Below are 20,293 nucleotides of genomic sequence, written 5' to 3'. Positions count from 1 at the left end.
AAGATACTATATGCACTAAATGTAACGCGAGCTCCAATGCCGAATGATCCAATGATGCCAATGATTGAATGATCAATGTCTTGTTGCGAATACCTTGGGGCTTATCACTTAGGCTCCTGTTCAGGGATTTCCGAATCCACATTCAAGTCAAAGGGAGCAGAGCAAAAAAAAAAAAAAGAGTGGAAGTGTCAGGATTGCCGTAAACTTTGCAAAACTGGCGGCTCAAGTCGGAAAGAGAGCGATGATTTTACTATTGCCACCGTGCTAGTTGACATCAACCGAAAACTTGAACTGCTTCCTCTGAAGAAAGTCGTTCAAGACATGGAAGAATCCCTGAACATGATGGCCAAGAAATACAACACCATTGCTTCTGATGTTGCGAGGCACAATGGTGAAATTAAGAATCTGAAAAGCAGAGTGCCCAAACTTGAGAAAATCTGTGCCTGCGCAGAAATAAAGGTTTCTTGTGTGGTTAACGACCTGGAATACCACAGCAGGAAACTAAACATAGAACTTCATGGCATCCAGAAAAAACTCAAGGAATGTTTAATGTCTGAGGTTAACGCTATTGCGTCAAAACTTCAGCTCGCACCAGTAACTGAGCAAAGCATATCTGCGATCCACCGGATGCCCTCTAGCTCAGATAAGATTCCTGGAATCCTCCTCCGCTTCTCGAATCAATTAACTAGGGATCAATGGCTCAATAGATGTAAGGATTTCCCAACTGTTAAAAACGGCGCGTACATGATGGAAAACCTAACTACGCAAAACAGGGCCCTACTGAAGTTGGCTAAAGCCTGGGCGCATGAGCACTATTTTTGCTGTGCATGGCACCGAAGTGGCAAAGTTTTTGTCAGAAAAGAAGAGGGCGATCGTGAGCACTTGATAAAATGCCCCAGTGACCTTGCCAAACTTGTTTTCTGAATTCCTGGTGACTGTATTTGTATACGTCAACCATGTCTTGTGTTGATTGGGTGTGCCCTTCTGACTTGTTTAACTACTTTGGGCCTACACACAAATGGTGTAAAATGCGTTCATTTGAATTGTCAGTCTGCTTGCAATAAAGATCATCAGCTCGATGCATTTTTTGGCAGTCTAAACGTCGCTTTCAATTTTATCATGTTGTCAGAAACGTGGTACCACCAAAACTCGGCAGTTTGGCAACCTCCGAACTACAGATGCTTCACGCAGTCTAGTATGATTACACGTGGCGGTGGAGTTAGTATTTCGGTTCGAGACGAATTAGTAGTGCAGTGTAAAGAAGATTTCTGTACTGTGACTGAAGATTATGAGGTCCTTTCAGTTATATGCTCAAATTTATTGGTTACTGTATGGTATAGGCTGCCTGATGGTAACATTGAGAGTTTTTTTTTCTGTTCCTTGAAAACTTCTTTACTTATATCTCTAATAATCGATATGAAGTTATATGGGGTGACGACCTTAATATTGACCTACTTGCATTAACCCTCTTGTGTCGTGACTTTAAGCTCTTGCTAAATTCCTACGGTTTTTCAAATGTTATCTCGGTGCCGACAAGAGTGACCGGCCACACAGCCACCTGTATTGATTTATTTATTACCAATTTCCCTGAGTGCAATACAAAAGCTGGTGTCTGTTCTTCTGTTTTGAGTGATCACATGCCAATTGTTTTCAGTGTAAACTGTAAAATTAAAAGATGCTCCCCATGTGAATTTTCCACTCGGCTAATTACACCATTGCATATGTAGAAATTTTGTGATGAACTGCGACACATTGACTGGAGTTTAATTTTTCAGTCAAAATGTGCTAACTTCGCGTATAAAACTTTCTTGGGCATTTTTTGTGTACTCTACGACCAGCATTTTCCAACTCGCACTAAAACAAAGCGCTCCTTAAAAATACGAAAACTGTGGATCACGGCAAAACTATTCCAAGGAATAAAAGAAAAAAATAGTCTATATTACAAGTTTATCGTGTCCCGTGACATGGCAGATCTAGACACGTTTAAGAGCTACCATAACAGCTTGCTAAGATTCGCTATAACAAATATTTTGAGTCCTGTTCGAGTGATAGTAGGAAAGTATGGAAGAAGGTCAATTCGCTACTCGGTCGTTCACCTGATGCCCTACTTCCTGTTAGTATTAAGAAAGACGGGGTTGATATTAGCACTGAAATGTTACCTGACGTTTTCAATTATTATTTCACCAACATTATTATGTTGCCCACAAATAGCAGTGCTTGCCATTATATTAAAGCCGCGCCTCATGACACCATTTTTCTCACGGCCAACTGATGAAGGTGAACTTATCTGTATTTTTTCAAATTTAAAAGACACATGCGATATAGATAACTTGCAGATTAAACCTGTTAAGTATGTTCTCGATGTAATTGCCCCAGTGTTAATGCATATTCATAACCTATCACTCGCTAGTGGTGTCTTCCCACGTAAAATGCAAGCTGCAAAAGTCTTAGCTTTATTTAGGAACCTGATAAAACAGCTATGTCCAACTACAGGCCAATATCTATACTCCCGATTTTTCCGAAAGCTTCAGAAAAACAATTTATATCCATGTATCTAGGTAACTTCCTTGAAACCAAAAACCTCCTCACTGACTTGCACTATGCCTTTCACAAACACAGATCGACTTGGCTTGCACTTCTTCAGCAGAAAGAATACATTTTACAAAATTTTGAGGACCGCCAGCTTACTTTAGGGGTATTTATTGACTTTAGTAAGGCATTCGACTTCATCAGTCATGAACTATTATGAAATAAACTTACCTACTATGGTATCCGCGGTGCCGCCCTAAAATTATTTCACTCATACTTGCAGCACAGATGCCAATATGTGTTCGTTAACAACAAATCGTCCAAAATGTCTTGCATCACGACAGGTGTTCCCCAGGGCAGTATCCTTGGGCCTCTTCTGTTTAATCTTTACGTCAATGATCTCGTTAATATTGATCCCGATGCCAAATTCATAATCTATGCCGATGACACTACTGTCCTGTTTTCGTCCAGTAATGCTCTGGGGCTAGTGTCAGCGGCTAAATCTTGTTTGGAAAAAATATATTTTTGGTCTCAAGATTAATGCTGAAAAAACAAAGGCAGTTTTATTTCAACCGTGAAAACACTCGGTCTTTTTTGATGAAAATATGAGCTGGAGCGATCATATTGATTTCCTTGCAGTCAAACTCTCCCAAATTACTGGACGCGTTTTCTCTATTCGCTACATTCCTCAGGAGATTAAAATGTTAATTTATAATGCTTTGTTTGCGAGCCACCTTCATTATTGCTGCCTTATTTGGGGCACCACACCTGTTACAAATATTAACCGTTTGCTTGTAATACAAAAGAAAATTGTTTGCGTAATGAGTGATATGCCCTCTGACTCCCCATCTGAGCCCCTATTTAAAAAACTTCGAGTAACTAAAGTCGGTGATATGTTTAACTACCGCCTTGCTCTTGGATACCTAAAAGAAACCAAACAGAACTTAAGCCTTGTTTCATCTCAGGCTAGATTAAAACACATCCCATGTTATAACACCAGGTCCCCGGAATACTGGCATGTGCCGCATGTGCGTTCAACCCATGCTAACCAAATGAATTGTTACTCTCCCCACTCTGCTGAATAATCTCAGATTTGTGTCCATCGATGTACCTAATTGTTCTGGCAGAGAACTGTACAATTTCTATTGCCCCAAGAATTGGGTTTAACAATGTACCTAATCTTTTTCTCTTTAAGAGTTTTGTGTATCTGTATATCTATATTGTTTGTTTTTCCTGAGCTGTTTCATGTGCGAAGCAAATTGTTTAAGTGAGATCTATGTACTACATGCCATTACTCTCTTTCCTTTCTCCCTTTTCGTTGTTCCTCTTTCCTTTATTTTTCTTCTTTTTTTTTCTCTCGCTCCTTGCTGTCTGCTGCCTTTTGGACCTTCTGGTTATTAGGACCAGTCAAGTTGCTTGTGTAGCAACTTTTTTCCTAATGCCTTGGCACTTTGTACCACTTGTTATTATGAATAAAGGTATCCTTCTTCTTCTTATTATTATTATTATTGTTGTTGTTGTTGTTGTTGTCATCATCATCATCATCATCATCATCATTATTATTATTATTATTATTATTATTATTATTATTGTTATTATTATAGTCACAAGCACTGCAAGTAATAGTCGTGGATGGTTGGGTGTTGCTTTTGTTGCTATTTGGTGCACTGCTGGTGCACTCCAACCGGATGCGCTGCAGGCTGTACGGCAGAAATTCGGAAGGTTCAGGGAAATTTTCCATCTGTGGTGGGCTGATGAATGTTGCTTACAATTTAAGAGCAACGGTTTGCTCACAGGGGAATATTCCTGGTTTATTCTCCCAAAGATTATCGGAGACTGAAGCCACACTTTCAAAAGGTCTCGCAGAAGGGTCTGTCTGCTGTAGTAAGACAATACCCACCACGGTAGATTAGTAACTGTGGTGCTGCGATGCTGAGCTCAAGGTTGCAGGTTTGATCCTGACCACGGCAGCCACATTTGAATGGGGGGTAGAAATGCAAAACACCCATGTACTTGGATAATTTAGGTCCACGGAAAAGAACTCCAGGTTGCAAAAATTAATCTGGAGTCCTCCACTATGACATGCCTCATAATGCACAATGCACTTGCAGTTTTGGCATGTAAAACACCAGAATATAATTTTTCTTTTTTCTGGTACAACCATTTAAGTAAAGCATAGTGACTTCTCTTCAGGCTTGGCCAAGGGCATGTTCAAACTTGTCGACGTTGGCAATATTGATCATGGATGTGGGGTTGCTCATACCAATTTGTGCATGTGCATTGATGAGTCTACAGGCTGCATTGTTCCTTGCACTTTTTACTTTTTTTTTTCCAGGGTTGAAAATGTCCTGGAGAACACTGTTGCTTCTTTCAACTATGCGGCAAAGCACGTGAGCTTTCAAAAATTCCTCCAGATTGCTTTAGTGCAAGTTCTGTCCTCTTTGGTAGGAATATAAACATAGGGAAGGCAATAGTTTGTATATTTAGGCGAGTTGGTATTGTAGCGAAGTGACGCAGCCGTGAGATATCAGACGCATCAACTCACCAGGGAGACGGAAGATGAATGGGGATGAGCTCTGGCAGGGGCAAGTCCAAATCCACAGGTACGATGACGAGAAGTAGCATTTCAATAACTAAGTTTATTTACTTGAGATTTACTTTAAGTTAACGCTGTATAAAAATATTTACAAACAGAACGATGTCATACCCGTCGTCGTCGGCCTGCCTGACCGGCCTGGTCTCCCCTGGTGAAGTTGCGCCGTGTCTGCTGCTTGTCTACTTGCTCACTCTCAAAACTACCCCAAACTATTCCTTAAATAAGTTTTCCCAGCATCCAAGGGACCCGCGGACCGGCGGGAGGCGCAGGCTTCTCCACCAATGGGTTACTTCGTTACTCTGACCAATCAGGCAAGCCGACATCATCCAATAAGCGGCAGAGTTCAAGGGGTCAAGAAATGGTCGCGTCAACACTCCGTACACAAAAGCACTCTGACCATCACTAATCAGCTTTTGACAGCCAAGCGTGGGACGAGGACGCGTCAAGTACACGTGTGACAACAGGTGCGGCGGCGTCAGCGGCTGGGCGGCAGCACATGTCCGCGGCGCTGTCGCGGTTGTGTACAAAGGTTTCCCCCTCGTCGAGGAGCCCACAAAATTCCCCAAAAGCAAGCAGAGAGGCCCGCGTTATACTCTTTTCGCGACAGTATTACATGAAAAAAGATTAGGAAAAGAAAACAAACTGCAGACTAGACCTAGATTATGACAGGTGTATTTTAAATTTAACTCAAAATTAGCAATAATAGTATTGCTGAGTATTAGTGAGAAGATTAGTGTGCCTTGTTCATTTAACGGATGCACGACTGCAAAGTGTAAAGCCTCCGTTTTCGCTCGTACCTTTATGCTCTGTTCTCCCATTGATGCTCTGTCTGCCCATTCATTATTTGTGATCCAGGGTGCAGACATGGTGGAGCTTGACGTGCAGCTTTCAAAGGACAAGGTTCCGGTCATCTACCATGACTACCATATATGCATCTGCATGAAGAAGGTGCGTGGACCATGATTTCGACTCTGGTGTGAAGACATGACCTTGCTAACTTCAGGCATCTACAACCGACTCTGCCTATGAAAACTGAGTTAATACCAGAGAGCTTAGGGTATATTTCATTATTTTTCGTGTGTCATACAATATTTGCAGGAAATACAGTAGAACCTCGTTGATATGTTCCCATTACGTACATTTTCCCGGCGCCAACGTTCATAATTGAGAACACAAAAAATGACCCAATGGAGTTATGCTTATTTTTTACCGGTTCATACATTCCTGGAAAACATAATTTTTTGGCACCAATGTTCAGTACGGTGCCAAACTGCGATCGTATGTTTTCTGGCCGCTAGATCTCGTGTAAACAAGACAGTGCGTGAGACGTGCGCGATTGTGAACAGTATATAGCTGCCCGCTGTGGCAGCATCACCGCAATACTTGCTCACCTGTCTCCTGTGAAAAGGCTGGCACTCTTTCCTAATTTCCGTACCAGCAAATCTTCTCCAGGGTTGTCGCATACGGCATTCACAGCTACCGCCACGAATCCTATTGCGATAGGCATCTTTGCTGATCTGTTTCACAGCGTGTAGTGCCGTTGGAAGCATAGCACACGCTTTTAACAGGCGATAACTGAAAGGCACCGCCGTTCCCTGCTGTGGGCTGCGATCATATACGTTTCCGGGCCACTAGATCCCATGTGAACAAGGAAAGGCGCGAGGCGCGTGATCAAGAACAGTATGATAGCTGCCCATTTCACGCGAAAACGAAGGTGCGCACAGTTGATTCCGGTACTAGCAAATCCCCACCCGGGTCTTCGCATGCTGCATTCACAGCTATCACCGCCAATACTATCTATCGCGATAACCATCTTTGCCTATATCTGTTTTACAGTGCATGATGCGTAGTGCCATTGGTAGCGTACTGTATGCTTTTAATAGGCTATAATCCAAATGCGCCACTGTTCCCTGCTGCAGGCGGCGCAATGTAGGCATCACATTTCACTTCAGTGGCACCCAGCATTGCCTACTAGCTCAATTTCGTTTTGGTTTCTCGTCACCCTCTTAAAACAACACGCAATAGGATAACAACAAAACGTGTCTTGGGCCGTCAGAGCACCACCAGCTTGACGTGTGTCGGTGTCTCGTGCCGCAACGATCTGCGCGCGTGACGCTTCGCATTACGTAGATGTCAACAGTAGTTGAGCCTGTCAAATTTTTTAGCTACTTCAGATTGTGCGCCTTCACAGTTGGTGCATTTTTTCCTAAACGTATGAATGAGGTTCTGCTGTACTACTGCACAAGAGAAAATAAGGGGAAGGAGGGAGATGGAAATTCAAGGCGACGAGCAAAATGAGAACAAGATAAAAGTGGGATCCAACGTTTCGATAAATGGACGTGTCTTTTTCATGCCAACATATGCTTTCCTCGGCACAGTATACAGTCAAACCTCGGTATATTGAGCAGCGTGGTGATCGTGAAATAGTTTGATATAGCCAGAATTCGATATATGAAATCACGTAAACACACGCAAAGAACTTGTACAAATCAATCAGTGAACCAATTGTGGCGCTGTAAATAATCACTTACAGCTTTACTCAAAGTACTTATCTCTTTGGCTGAAAGTACTGCAGCAGTGTAGCCTGCTTCTTATTTGCAGCTGCGTGCTTAAACACGGAGTCCTCAACATAGTCTAAAAGATCCACAAGCTCTAGGCCGGTGCCTTCTATTGCGCTGCAGCACCGGCATAGGAGGGCCAAAGCAGCTACAGCCTCAGTTGAAGTTGGGAGCGGGCAACATCAGGGCTGGTGGGATCAACCTCGGGAGCGTCTTCATTTGGCCACTGCTTCCGCTGCTATCTCCACGTCCGGATATCGAAGAATTTTGAAACGCTGTCAATAACGTATTAAGTGGCTCCTGCCATGGGGTCTATGAGGTACCCCAGTGAACATGTGCTGTCACGCGTCATTGTAGAAGCAAACCGACATTTCTCATGAGGCACGGCAGGCGCAGAGTGTGGCATCAAAGAGGAGTCAATGCAACAAATGGAATGCGTCGTTGACGTTGTCGAACTAGCCAAGCCGTTGCTTGCATACGCCACTACATTGATATGGCGTAGTTGTATGTATGTATGTATGTATGTATGTATGTATGTATGTATGTATGTATGTATGTATGTATGTATGTATGTACAAGAAATATGTAAATACAAGAAAAAATAAGGGAGCAGCAGAGCGGAAATACAGTTTTCCCAAGTACTTACATATTCAAGCACTACAACATATCATGCATACGCATCGCAAATCAGGTCAAAAAGAAAATACAACAAAAGCAAGATGTGAGCAAGCAAGCAAAAACACAAAATCTCACTGCACTTCAAAAGCACATAGGCATTGTACAACTCACATATGAGAGAAAAAATCAAGAATATCAGGAGGAGAACAAGTTGCAATATCAATTTCATTAACAATAAGGTCGTTTAATAACCGAGGTAGCCTGGAGCACAGCATTTGTGATCCATAGTTTGTGTGAGATTTTGGTATGTGCCAGTACTCTGGCTTTCTTGTGCTGTATGGAGTTTCGTGTAGTTTTAATCTAGCCATAAAAGTAATGTAGTTTATGTTCTTTTTCTGTTCATTTTTATACACAAGCACTAAACGATACTTTAAATGGGCCTGTACTTTCGGTGTGTTAAGCTTATGAAATAAGCTGAAGGGAAATCGTATGGTTTATTGCAAATAGCGCGAAGAGCCTTCTTTTGTAGTATGTACAGCCTGTTGATATTTGTGTCAGAAGTGGTAACTCAGACAGAACAACAATAATTTAAATGGCTGAGAAAAACTGAATTGTATAACAAGCACTTAATAGAGCGAGGAAGATAGTTCAAGGAATAAAATATTCCAGTGATTTGTGAAAGCTTACTAGCAAGAAAATCTATATGGCTCTGCCACGTCATAGTATGATAAAAAAATACACCTAGCGATTTTACCGAGTGTACAAGTTCAATTTTAGAATTGTTCATTAGTAAATCTTCCTCTAGAGTAGTTTGCGTGTTCTTAGCACGAAATAACACCGCCTTAGTTTTTTTGCGAATTGATAGTCAAACCGTTGTCAAATGACCATGTGTATAGTTTATTCAAAACTTCATTAGCTCTTATAATTAGTTCGGCAGGGCGGTTAGATGAAAAGAATAACGTAGTGTCATCAGTATAGATTACGTAACGCGTATCAACATCAATGTTTACTAAATCGTTAATACCCGCCGTGGTTGCTCAGTGGCTATAGTGTTGGGCTGCTGAGCATGAGGTCGCGGGATCGAATCCCGGCCGCGGCAGCCGCATTTCGATTAGGGCGAAATGCGAAAACGCCCGTGTATTTAGATTTAGGTGCACGTTAAAGAACCCCAGGTGGTCCAAATTTCCGGAGTCCTCCACTACGGCGTGCCTCATAATCAGAAAGTGGTTTTGGCACGTTAAACCCCACAATTGAACTAAATCGTTAATAAAGATATTAAAGAGGAGGGGCCCTAAGATACTGCCCTGGGGTACACCTACATTGACCGACCGAACTTCAGATTTAAAGCTATTTACTTGTACAAACTGCTTTCTTTTCTTTTCTTTTTGATGGGCGTTCGCACTGCAAGTTGCGAACGCCCATTGCACCACCGCTTTCTTCGAGGGTGCTATGGGAAAGCTTGCTGCTTGTCAACAGAGCACACGTGGTCTGTGGTGGCGGAGTTCGATATATCTATTTTATGTCTGACCCCATTCGAAAAAAAAAAAATGCATGTGATTTTTCAGGTGATATAGAAAGTGTTCGGTATACGCAAGAATTCCATATGTCCATGTTTGATATATCGAGGTTTGACTGTATATAGGCAGGGGTTCTTCCAAAGGGGAGAGAAGGGGGTAAGTTGAAGGGGGGGGGGGGGGCAATCCCTTGTCTCTAACACACCCTCGGCCGTTGCCTCAGTCACCCGCATTATCTCCTCTCCCCTTTAGAAGAACCCTACCTATACATACTGCGCAGTAGAAAGAATATGTTGCTTTGAAAAAGACAGGCCTATTTGTCGAAGCGTTGGCTCCAGCTTTTACCTTGTTCTCATTTTACTACACAACCAGAAATACCAGGTGTCCCAGCTTACATGGCACAAATTAAGAGTGAAGCCTTCTGTGCAGATAGTAACAACCCCTTGGAGAAGCCTTTAGTATTCTTTGTTCCAATTCATAATAATTGTTACTGAATTAACAAACATTTTAAATATTAACTTTACAGCCATCATGTTAAAGGTATGTTTGTAGAGAAAATTTGATATCACTGAGTTGTTTGTGACGTTTTATCATTTGTACAGTGTTTCCCACACTTAAGTGTAAGCCACTGCAGCCACTGTGTAAAAATTTTATGTCCTTTCTTTTTGAACTGGAGTGTCACGAACTAGTGAAAGTGACATTGTAAAATGTGCTGCGCAAACCTCATACAGTTAGACCTCGACATAGTAACTTCAATATAGTAGACTTCCATTTATTCGACCCTGATGGGGTCATCAAAATTGATAAAATTATCTGACAGGTCAAATGAAACAAATTGCAGAAAAACTGCTTTTACGCACCACTGATTCATTTGGCTGTATTTACCCGATTCTAATACACACCCGAATCAGATGTGCGGCACCCATGTTTTATGTCTTATGTCGAAAACTCATGTAGAAATGACATTAAAGCCCCTAAACAAAGTAGAAATGTAATGTGCATCCGATTCCTAGCAAAAAAAAAAAAGTCTAACGTGGATCATACAGTGGCAGCACTTAAAAAAAAAGTGAGCTTTGCCGCCCTGCAAGTGTGTTAGGGCGTAAAGTGCACGAGCGCCGTGAAGGCAGTTTTTTGTATCTTGTCCGATTGCACTACACAGGCAATTTTCTGCCCAATTTTCTTGATAAAAAAGCAAAAAAAAAAAATAAAAAAAATGAGGGTGCATGTTAGAATATAATAAATACTTCAATCAGGGATTGTGAGGTACAGTTATTGCTTTAAAATCTTGCTAGGGCTTCTTGAAAATGGACGTTTTCGATGAAAGGTAATGTGTTCAATGCATATCCTATCTTATCCTATCCTATCCTATCCTAGCTCAGCCGAGATAGACACTGTCACTGTTGGGATTAATATAAGGGTGAGACGCATGCGTGCTGATTGTTCAGGTTCGAATTGTCTGTTGAAAGCAAATTTAGAAACAACATAACGAAAGTTGGGTCCCATAAAGATGTGTGGGCAGGACCTTTGGCCGGGTGACCCACCGTGGTGGCTTAGTGGCTATGGTGCTGCGCTGCTAAGCACGAGGTCGCGTTATCAAATCCCGGCCGCAGCGGCTGCATTTTGATTGAGACGAAATGCAAAAATGCCCTTGTCCCTGTGCATTGGGGCCATGTTAAAGATCCCTTGCTGGTCAAAATTAATCCAGAGCCCCCGCTACAGCGTGCCTCATAATCAAATTGTGGCTTTGGCACATAAAACCACAAAATTCAGGACCTTCGACAGGGATGAACTTACTGAAAAATTGAATAAACCGGAGTCGAATTAGTAATGGAAGTCTCCTGTATAACTAAATTCTTTATGTAACAAAGTAACCTTCCATAACTTCATGTCCATAGAACATATCTTTTTAACATATACTAGTGAAGTGCGTTTACGCACGATTTCAATAACCAAATTATACTGCTTCCAAGAATGAACACTGAAGCAATAAATTGAAACTGCAGTGGGTACCAGTGATCAAACTGTAAAATTACGAGGTTGTTTGCAAATGCACCTACCAAATCGTGCACTACATGGCAAAAATCAGCCAGCAAAGCGATTCATTGAATAGGTCGCCATGGCCTCTGAGATCTGGCAGCGTGCACACTGCCTGATCTCGGAGGTCATAATCTGGTGTGAGCGGTGTTGAGCGGAGGCACTAAGGGGGCATACATGTCTGATGCAGGTTCTTGTGTTCAAAGGTTCTGACGGTTCTCTGAGGCGGAGCCTCCGAGAACCTAATTGAGGACAAAGCCGTTGGTTTCAAAAACACACACACAAACCTTTAATAAAACTAGAAAGAGGCATAAAATAAACACTCAAACAGACACCGTGGTAAGAAACACACTTAGGGCTAGGGTCTCGCCAAAGGTCGGGGTGTTGGCCCGTTGATCAGGCGACTTGGCGGCACGAGCGGATGGCGGCGGTGTTCTGGCCAGGCAGCTGGGCATAGAGCTCGGGCCTGCCCACGGGCGCAGAAGCTCGCCGGCCTTGGGCACGATCGGGTAGAGTGGTGACGCACAGGAACGAGTTGGCAGGAGGCCCCGGTCGGGTGAAGTCCTGGTGGCTTTGGTCCGGAACCCGACGGCCTGTCCAACTCCCGGTCCGGTGGCCGACCTTCTCCTGGCGTCGCTTCCTGGAACTCTCTCTGCGTCTCTCCGCTTCTTCCAGCGTGCCTCACTTTTTCTCCCGCTCTGGCCGATTCGTCATTTTCTCATTGGCTGTTTGACGCTCCGTGGTCTCTCTTAATTGGTTTGGCTATTTTCTTTTAGTTCCTTTTCTTGCGCTGCGTGTTCACATTCCGGATGCTCTTCGGCGTTGTCGTTTTCTCTCCAGCACAAAATTCGCCTTGGTGCGCGCACTACTTGTCTTCTGCTTCTGTCTTTTCCGACCACCGCAGCGTGTTGCACACTACACACATCACATAAGCCCCTTTTTTACGAAGTTTTTCTGAGGAAAAGCTGCCACTCAGTGTGGGAGACCTTTCGCATATGCTCGGAACACCACGGTCATGGTCCGTCCATGAGATTGCACTGTAAGGTTTCATGGCACAGTCCACTGAGCATACTGATCAAAACATTAACGGAAGACACTAATCCAAAGAAAGCACTACAAACGGAAAGGAAAAAAAAATAGCATCAAAGACTAATAGTATGGCATTGCGATAACAACCTTGCTAGGGTAACGGTAACATCAAGAGGCGTCGGGTTGTAGTCCCCCCTGTATTCTACTCATGTAGTCCACCCTGCGAAGTTCTGCACGTTGACTTTCTTGAAAGTCATCGCCAAGTTTAATTACTTCGACACCCAAGCCCTCATTTGTTTTGAAGGTAGGTATAGGGGTGTCCGTCTCCTCCTCCTCCATCACGAAGAATAATGCTGACTGTTGGGAACTTTCCAGTTCACGCTCTTGATAGCGCTTCAGCATGTTGACATGGAACAGCTTTGTAGTAGGTATGTCCCAAGTCCAGCCAGTGATCAAAGTTGCTTTTTTTTCCTGTGACCAAGAAAGGCCCCTTCCAGTGCATCAACAGTTTGTTTGCCATCATGAGAAGAAGGATAAGGGCACGGTCTCCAACTTACAGCTGGCGTATCTTGCTTACCCGGTCGTAGTAATTTTTCTGGGTCGTTTTAGATAGTGACAAGTTCTCTTGTGCCAACTGTAGTGTCTTTTCCAGACGACCTCGCAGATCCAAGACATACCCATATGTGGTCTTGATTTCTTCGCATAGGTGGTCTCCTGTCCATAGTTCCTTAAGTAGACTGAGTGGGCCTTGCACGTGTCGACCGTAGTTCAACTTGAAAGGAGAAAACCCCATGCTGGCTTGAGGCACTTCCCGATACACAAACAAGAGGGGTGCTAGTAATCGGTCCCATGACTTTGGTTGTTCTTGGCACATCTTGTGTAGCATTTGTTTCAACGTGCCATTAGATCGCTCCACCAGACCGTTACACATGGGATGGTAAGGCCTCGAGCTAAGATGTTTGATATCCAGCAAGTCATTTATTTCTCTCGTTAGGTCCGATGTGAAACAGGAGGCCTGATCGCACAGTATCTCACGTGGAAATCCAATGTGAGAAAACATTTCTTTCAGTCCTTCGGCCACCGTAGCTGAATCGATCGACGGCAAAGCTATCGCATATTGTGTAGCGAAATCCACCAGAGTCAGTATGTATCGGTTACCCTTATTTGATGTAGGCTTTAAGAGTCCAATTATGTCCACCGCCACTCTTTCAAATGGAGTGTCTATTAAAGGCACGCGACCAAGAGATGCCTTGCCCACCTTGCTCTTAGGATACGTTCGCTGGCAAGTGTCGCAAGAGCGTATGGATCTTCTCACTGCTTTTTGGACTCCTGGCCAGTAGAAGGATTCTAGAACGCAATCAATTGTTCTCTTAATTCCTTGGTGCCCTGACATAAGACTTTCGTGTGCCAAAGTGAGCACTCAGCCGCGTAATCTTTGGGGTACTACCACTACCACTTGTTCGGTCATTTTGCCCGAAAGTAGCCGGTAACGACGATACAGCACTTCCTTTACTACTTCGAATGAGTGGGGTGCTAATCTTTTGCCTTGGAACACTTGACTAAGTTTGTTCCTGCAAGACTCTAAGGTCTTATCTTCGTTCTGGGCCGCGATAAGATCCTTCTTGGTTATTTTCAAAGTGCTAATATCGACCGTGTATGTGTTCGGCTGTTCTCGGCTCTTGATGCCGACCAGCAAAGCATCCGGGGAATGGTCTTCTCCCTTGGTTCTTTTTCCACTTGCTATACAATCTTGGATGGGCTTCTTCATGAGCCTTTCTGTCCAGGTTTTATCTGGATCATGAGCTTCTTGTGACCCTGGTACATTTCCAATAATAATATCATATAAAGGAGCTGTCATACACTTGACAATCGACGTACCAGAAAAATAAGGTGAATGAATTTCAACCTTAGCCTCGGGAACTTCAATGCTGCTGTCATCCGCCAGGACAAGCTTAGCGGTGGTACCTGTCAGAGGCTTGTCTGGTACAAGGGAATGACGCACGACCAGCGCATTGCTTCCCGTATCTCGCAAGACTGACAGTCTGTCCGAAGATTATGCCCTCTAGCACTGGCATCTTGCGTGCAACAACCTTTGTGTGGGTCTTTACCGTGCTAGCCATGTCTTCTTCTTTAACGACTGGTGTGTTCGCATCTTCTTCCAGATGCTCTTCTGGTGACAATAGGCAAGACATCTTCTTTGGTGGGCTGTTTTTCTTGGTGCAGGCTTTGACATCATGCCCGGGCTTACGGCAATATCTGCAGTACAGTTGCCTCAGCTTAGATTGGCAGTCCGATGCCTCGTGACCCAGCTTTCCACATACGAAGCATCACATTAGAATTCTCTTGGATGAGCTTCCGTTTTTCTCCGTAGGGTTATTGCCTTCCGATTTCTCCCTAAATACTAACAAATTGGGCTGTCTTTGAGCCTCTAAGAAATTATCAGAAGCTTCGGCCATGTTATCTAGCTGGCAGTAGCTCTTCTCGCGCAGGAAGAGTGCTAACCGATGATGACAGTTGTTCAGAAATTGCTCCGCCACCACTAGGTTGCGAAGTGCCAAATACTCCTTTTCGGTTTTGGACATTTCCACCCATCGATCAAAGAAACTCAGTAGCCTAGTTGCGTATTGTTTTCCAGTTTCACCATCTTGGGGTTTGCTCCGTCGGAACTTCTCCCAGTAGCCTTCCGCCGTAAAACGAAAACGCTGGAGCAACGCTAACTTGGCTTTATCGTAGTCGAGGGAGTCTTCATGAGACAGACGTCAAAAAACCTTCAGAGCTTCTCCGCTCAAGCATAAACTAAGAGCCGTGGCCCATTTGTCTCTAGGCCATTCTTGTCCGGTGGCGATGCATTCGAACCTTTTTAATTAGGCATCCAAGTCATCCCGGCTTTCATTGAATCCAGGTATTAAACTGCGAGGATTCACGCTGAATGATGCACTCCAACCAGGCCCTCGGTCAACTGTTCTTGCAGCATCCGTTGCCGCCATTTGAAGGCGCAACTGAAGCATTCGCTCCTCCAATTCTAGCTGCCGTTGGCTTGTCTCACCATGATTGCCCTCAGCTTCCGCGACTTTAAGCCGTAACTGTAAATTCCTCTCCTCAAATGCAAGCTGCTCCTTTCTAGCCTCGCGTTTCGCTGCCCACTCTTCTCACGCCCACGCCTCCTGCTCGTCTAACCATGCCTTCAACTCCACTCCTTCCAGCCCCATGCGTTCAGCTAAAGCTAACAGGTCTTGTGTGCTAGCCATGGTTCTGAGCTGATAGAATGAAAAAAATCCAAACAAACGGCTTTGTCCTGTCGTGGACGCCAATTTGTGATGGCGGTTCTTGTGTTCAAAGGTTCTGACGGTTCTCTGAGGCGGAGCCTCCATGAACCTAATTGAGGACAAAGCTGATGGTTTCAAAAACACACACACAAACTTTTGATAAAACTAGAAAGAGGCATAAAATAAACAATAAAAAGAAATAGAAAGAAAGCATAGAATAAACATTCGGACACCGCGGTAAGAAACACACTTAGGGCTAGGGTGGCATTAACCAGTGCGCGAGTCCGGGCTGACCACGATGGCAGGGGTGCTTAATAGTCTCGACGTGGAGACGCGGCCACAAGATGACTAGAGAAGTGGCGCTGGTCTCACGAAAGGTCGGGGTGTTGGCCCGTTGATCAGGCGACCAGAGTGTGCTAGCTCTGGCTTAGAGAGAGAAGGCAGGCGGCTTGGCGGCACGAGCGGATGGCGGCGGCGTTCTGGCCGGGCAGCTGGGCGTAGAGCTCGGGCCCGTAGCCCGAATGCTCTCGTCCTGCCCACGGGCGCAGAAGCTCGCCGGCTTTGGGCAGCTGGCAGCACCATCGAGCAGAGTGGTGACGCACAGGAACGGGTTGGCAGGAGGCCCCGGTTGGGTGAAGTCCTGGTGGCTCGGGTCCGGAACCCAACGGCTTGTCTTCAACTCCTGGTCCGGTGGCTGACCTTCTCCAGGCATTGCTTCCTGGAACTCTCCCTGCGTCTCCCTGCTACTGCCAGCGCGCCTTGCTTTTTCTCCCGCTCTGGCCGATTCGTCATTTTCTCATTGGCTGTTTGACACTCCGTGGTCTCTCCTAATTGGGTTGGCTTTCTTCTTTTAGTTCCTTTTCTTGCGCCACATGTTCACGTTCCGGATGCTCTTCGGCGTTGTCGTTTTCTCTCCAGCACGGAATTCGCCTCGGTGAGCGCACTACTTGTCGTCTGCTTGTGTCTTTTCCGACCACTGCAGTGTGGTGCGCACTTCACACATCACAGCATGTCAGTGTATCCTATCGGTGCATTGTAGAAAGTGTAGCTCTGTAGTTCATGCATGCCTGATGTGTCAATGCCTGATGTGGTGTTCTTGCTGTGGCAGATTCTCTCCTCTGATTGCATCCCAGCTTCTGGAGGCTAAACGTTGACAGCATGAATAGTAGTACTAAATGCAAGGCCCTATCACTTCAGGAGGCTGGTATCTTGCGCAAGCAGTTTCAATCAGTGTGAAGAAAAGGGATGTCGCCACTCATTTGGGGATACCGCAAGGTTCACTGTCTGTGATCTTGAAGTCAAAAGAAGCTATCCTTGACACCACAAAGAAAGGGAGAGATTCCCAGAAAAACTTATTTCATTTTTTGATATGATGTGTGTGCACAAAGCTTCAAAACATCAAATGCGGCGACCGTCAACAAAGTTGCTGTCATTGAAGTCGCTTCACTTCTATGTGATTAAAAGCAAAGCTTTATTTGCGGCATCCTGAGGGTTTTGACGCTCTGTGTCATACTGTGTGCATCGCAGTGTGCTGAATTCGATGTAACACTTGGTCTCTTGCTACTCTTGGCAATAACAGAGCTTGTGCTGGCAAGCTGTGACAGCGAAGTGGATGTGAAATGTTCACTAGCACCAATCAGACCACGTTATGGTGTGGAGAGAGGATTGCATTGGACCTGCATATTTTTGCCTTTCCGAGTGCTGCATGGCCACATTGAAGAGATGAACAAAGCATCAAAGTGCAGCTTTGGTCGCCAGCTATCAAATTCAATCAAAGTGAACATTTTTTTCCATTGAAATTCATTCTGGACTGTCAGGACTAGCTAATTATTTGGACATTTTTGATTACCCCTCCCATGAGAGAAAGCATTTGCCAGCGACTTTGCTTCTTTGGATGCTTGGTCAAAGTCTATTAAAATTTCGATATACCGAAGTGTCTATTTTAACGATTTCATTATGACGAGGTTTGAAAGTATTGACATTGTGTCTTTGACTTTAATTATTATTTTGTTAATCAGTACTAATTACTAAGAGCACAAAAGGTACTGGAAGCTTCTTCAGGATGTTGCTAAGAACATACAATTGCCTTCACCCACACAGAATGCGTCTTTTATTTAGAACTTATGCCACGTTAACCGGGACAACTGTTATATGTATATTTATTGCTAAATGCCGACTGCTACCAGCTCTTGACTGGTTCTCCATTATTTGCAAATGTGTTTTTAGATTCCTACATGCAGAGTCCTTACAAAAGCTGTATGGCTTGGGTATACGATGGTGTAAGGGGGAGCCTACTACAGCGGCCCACACTGCGAAGGCTCACTGCTTGCTTTCCTGACTCAAAAAATGTACATCACATATGAAAGATATAGGTAAGCATCATGTAATTCAATGTAACATTAACTTTCACTTGTTTAAGTTGCAATGTATGGTGTAATTATTGAATAGGTGTCTCAATTCTCAGCCTATCCATCACCCAATCAGTGAAGTGACAAGTTTGTGATAAGCAGCCACGGCACACCACTCGTGCTCGTAACCAAAATTTGTCACATACTGGAAGCACAAATGTTTTGACATAGCGTTACCTTTGCAAGTTGCAGCAATATATGGGAAGTAGTTATTCCGTAGAAAGCACGGCAGATTGAACACAACTGTGCTGTGAAACACATGGAGTGAGTCTGAATGACCAGACTGCTTGCGTAGGTTCTGCAGTATTGCCTGCCAAGTACGAAATGTAGTATAGCAGTAGCCTGACTTGCACAATGCATGTGCAACTTCGCAGCGAAAGTCTCCGCTGCAAGAGGAGGAGAAGCTGCAGCTCGCGGTGAAGGACCTGACAGTAGCACAACTGCAGCGGCTCAAGCTGGCACCTGCAGCGCACGAGAGCCATCACTACGACTTTCAGGAGGATGACCTCGAGGACAACCAGCCGTTCCCGACGTTGCAGCATGTGCTCGAGGCAGTTGACCCTTCGGTCGGCTTCAATGTCGAGATAAAGTGCCCCATGCAGTTTCGGGTTAGTGTTCAAATGCCCTGTTTTTACAGTTTGCTGGTGCTTATAGGTGCAGAGGAATGTCAGTATGAAGTAGCACAAAGTTGGAGAAAAGTTCAATCAATCAATCGTTTATTTTCCCCTTGTAGAAAGGAAATGAGCAGCCACATATCAGCTGCTGCAATGAGCAGCTTGACACGGCGACTGCCCCCTGATTTGACAGCTATAGCTGTGTTTACACGAATGCAACAGAAGCGTATCGTATCAACTTTCAAGTGTATCACCTCTCATGTAAACAATGTAATTCTCTAGGAAGGCTTATTGTATGAAATGCGCCAAACAGTTGTAGTTTGAGCGGGAAAATACGCGTTTCAGCGGCACATGTAAACAGAAGCCTGTAAACATGGCCTGGAATTATGGGTAAGCATTCGGTGCAAGATGACATCCAGCCAACTAACCGGCTGCTGCGGGACATCAAAACAAAAATGGCAGTTGATGGAGTAGGCCGCACGATACTTCATTTCATTCATGAGTACATCATGTGCAATGAAAAATTGTCTTCTTTGTCAATGATAAATTACATTAACATTGTCCATTGGTTTTATTTGCGACGTTAATGTAGCCTGGTCAACTTTGAGGACATAGAAGCCGAGGTAGCTGCGCTCGACTACCACGTGACATGGCAACAGTTGTAGACACACTGTGAAAATTTCATATAATATGTGATACAATATCGTACATTCTGCCGAACAAACGTTGTGTAAATTTGCCTACATGGACAAATGAAGAACCTGACGGGATGTAGTTGACACGCTGCAGGTACTTTTGGTGCATTTCGCAACGCTGCAGTAAAAGCAGGCTTGTTGGAAGTGAGAGCACTAACTTTCAAATGTGACATGACAAGTGGCGTTAAATTGCTGGAGATGAAAATGTGCATTCATGTAAACGGTGGCGTACGAGTATATGCGATACAATAAATTACATACTACAATACGCTTCTATCGTATTCATGTAAATGCGGCTTATGGGCTGCATTGCATTAGATGGGTTCCCCAGAAAGCTTCACAACTGAAGAAAAATTTGCCCTGGTTCAGGGGTCTAAGTTGGCATTGCCATATTTCTGGGGCAACTAAACGAGCCAGCCCAGAGGCTAGCAT

The 20,293-nt window shown here is 44.2% G+C and overlaps 1 protein-coding gene across 10 annotated transcripts in view; it reads left to right on the top strand.

The window, feature by feature from the left end:
• Window positions 1-20,293, top strand: part of LOC139052787 (glycerophosphocholine phosphodiesterase GPCPD1-like) — a 277,931-nt gene that overhangs the window by 219,667 nt on the left and 37,971 nt on the right. For all 10 annotated transcript variants that reach the window (XM_070529864.1, XM_070529863.1, XM_070529871.1 and 7 more), the window contains 3 exons: window positions 4,865-4,919; window positions 5,981-6,073; window positions 18,927-19,160. In XM_070529864.1, the coding sequence (XP_070385965.1) occupies window positions 4,865-4,919; window positions 5,981-6,073; window positions 18,927-19,160 (382 nt within the window). The remainder of the gene's footprint in view (window positions 1-4,864; window positions 4,920-5,980; window positions 6,074-18,926; window positions 19,161-20,293) is intronic.

This window comes from Dermacentor albipictus, unplaced genomic scaffold (genome assembly GCF_038994185.2).
Source record: "Dermacentor albipictus isolate Rhodes 1998 colony unplaced genomic scaffold, USDA_Dalb.pri_finalv2 scaffold_34, whole genome shotgun sequence".
NCBI lineage: Eukaryota > Metazoa > Arthropoda > Arachnida > Ixodida > Ixodidae > Dermacentor > Dermacentor albipictus.
The sequence above is the reverse complement of the archived record's forward strand: the minus strand, read 5'-3'. Positions and strand labels throughout refer to the sequence as shown.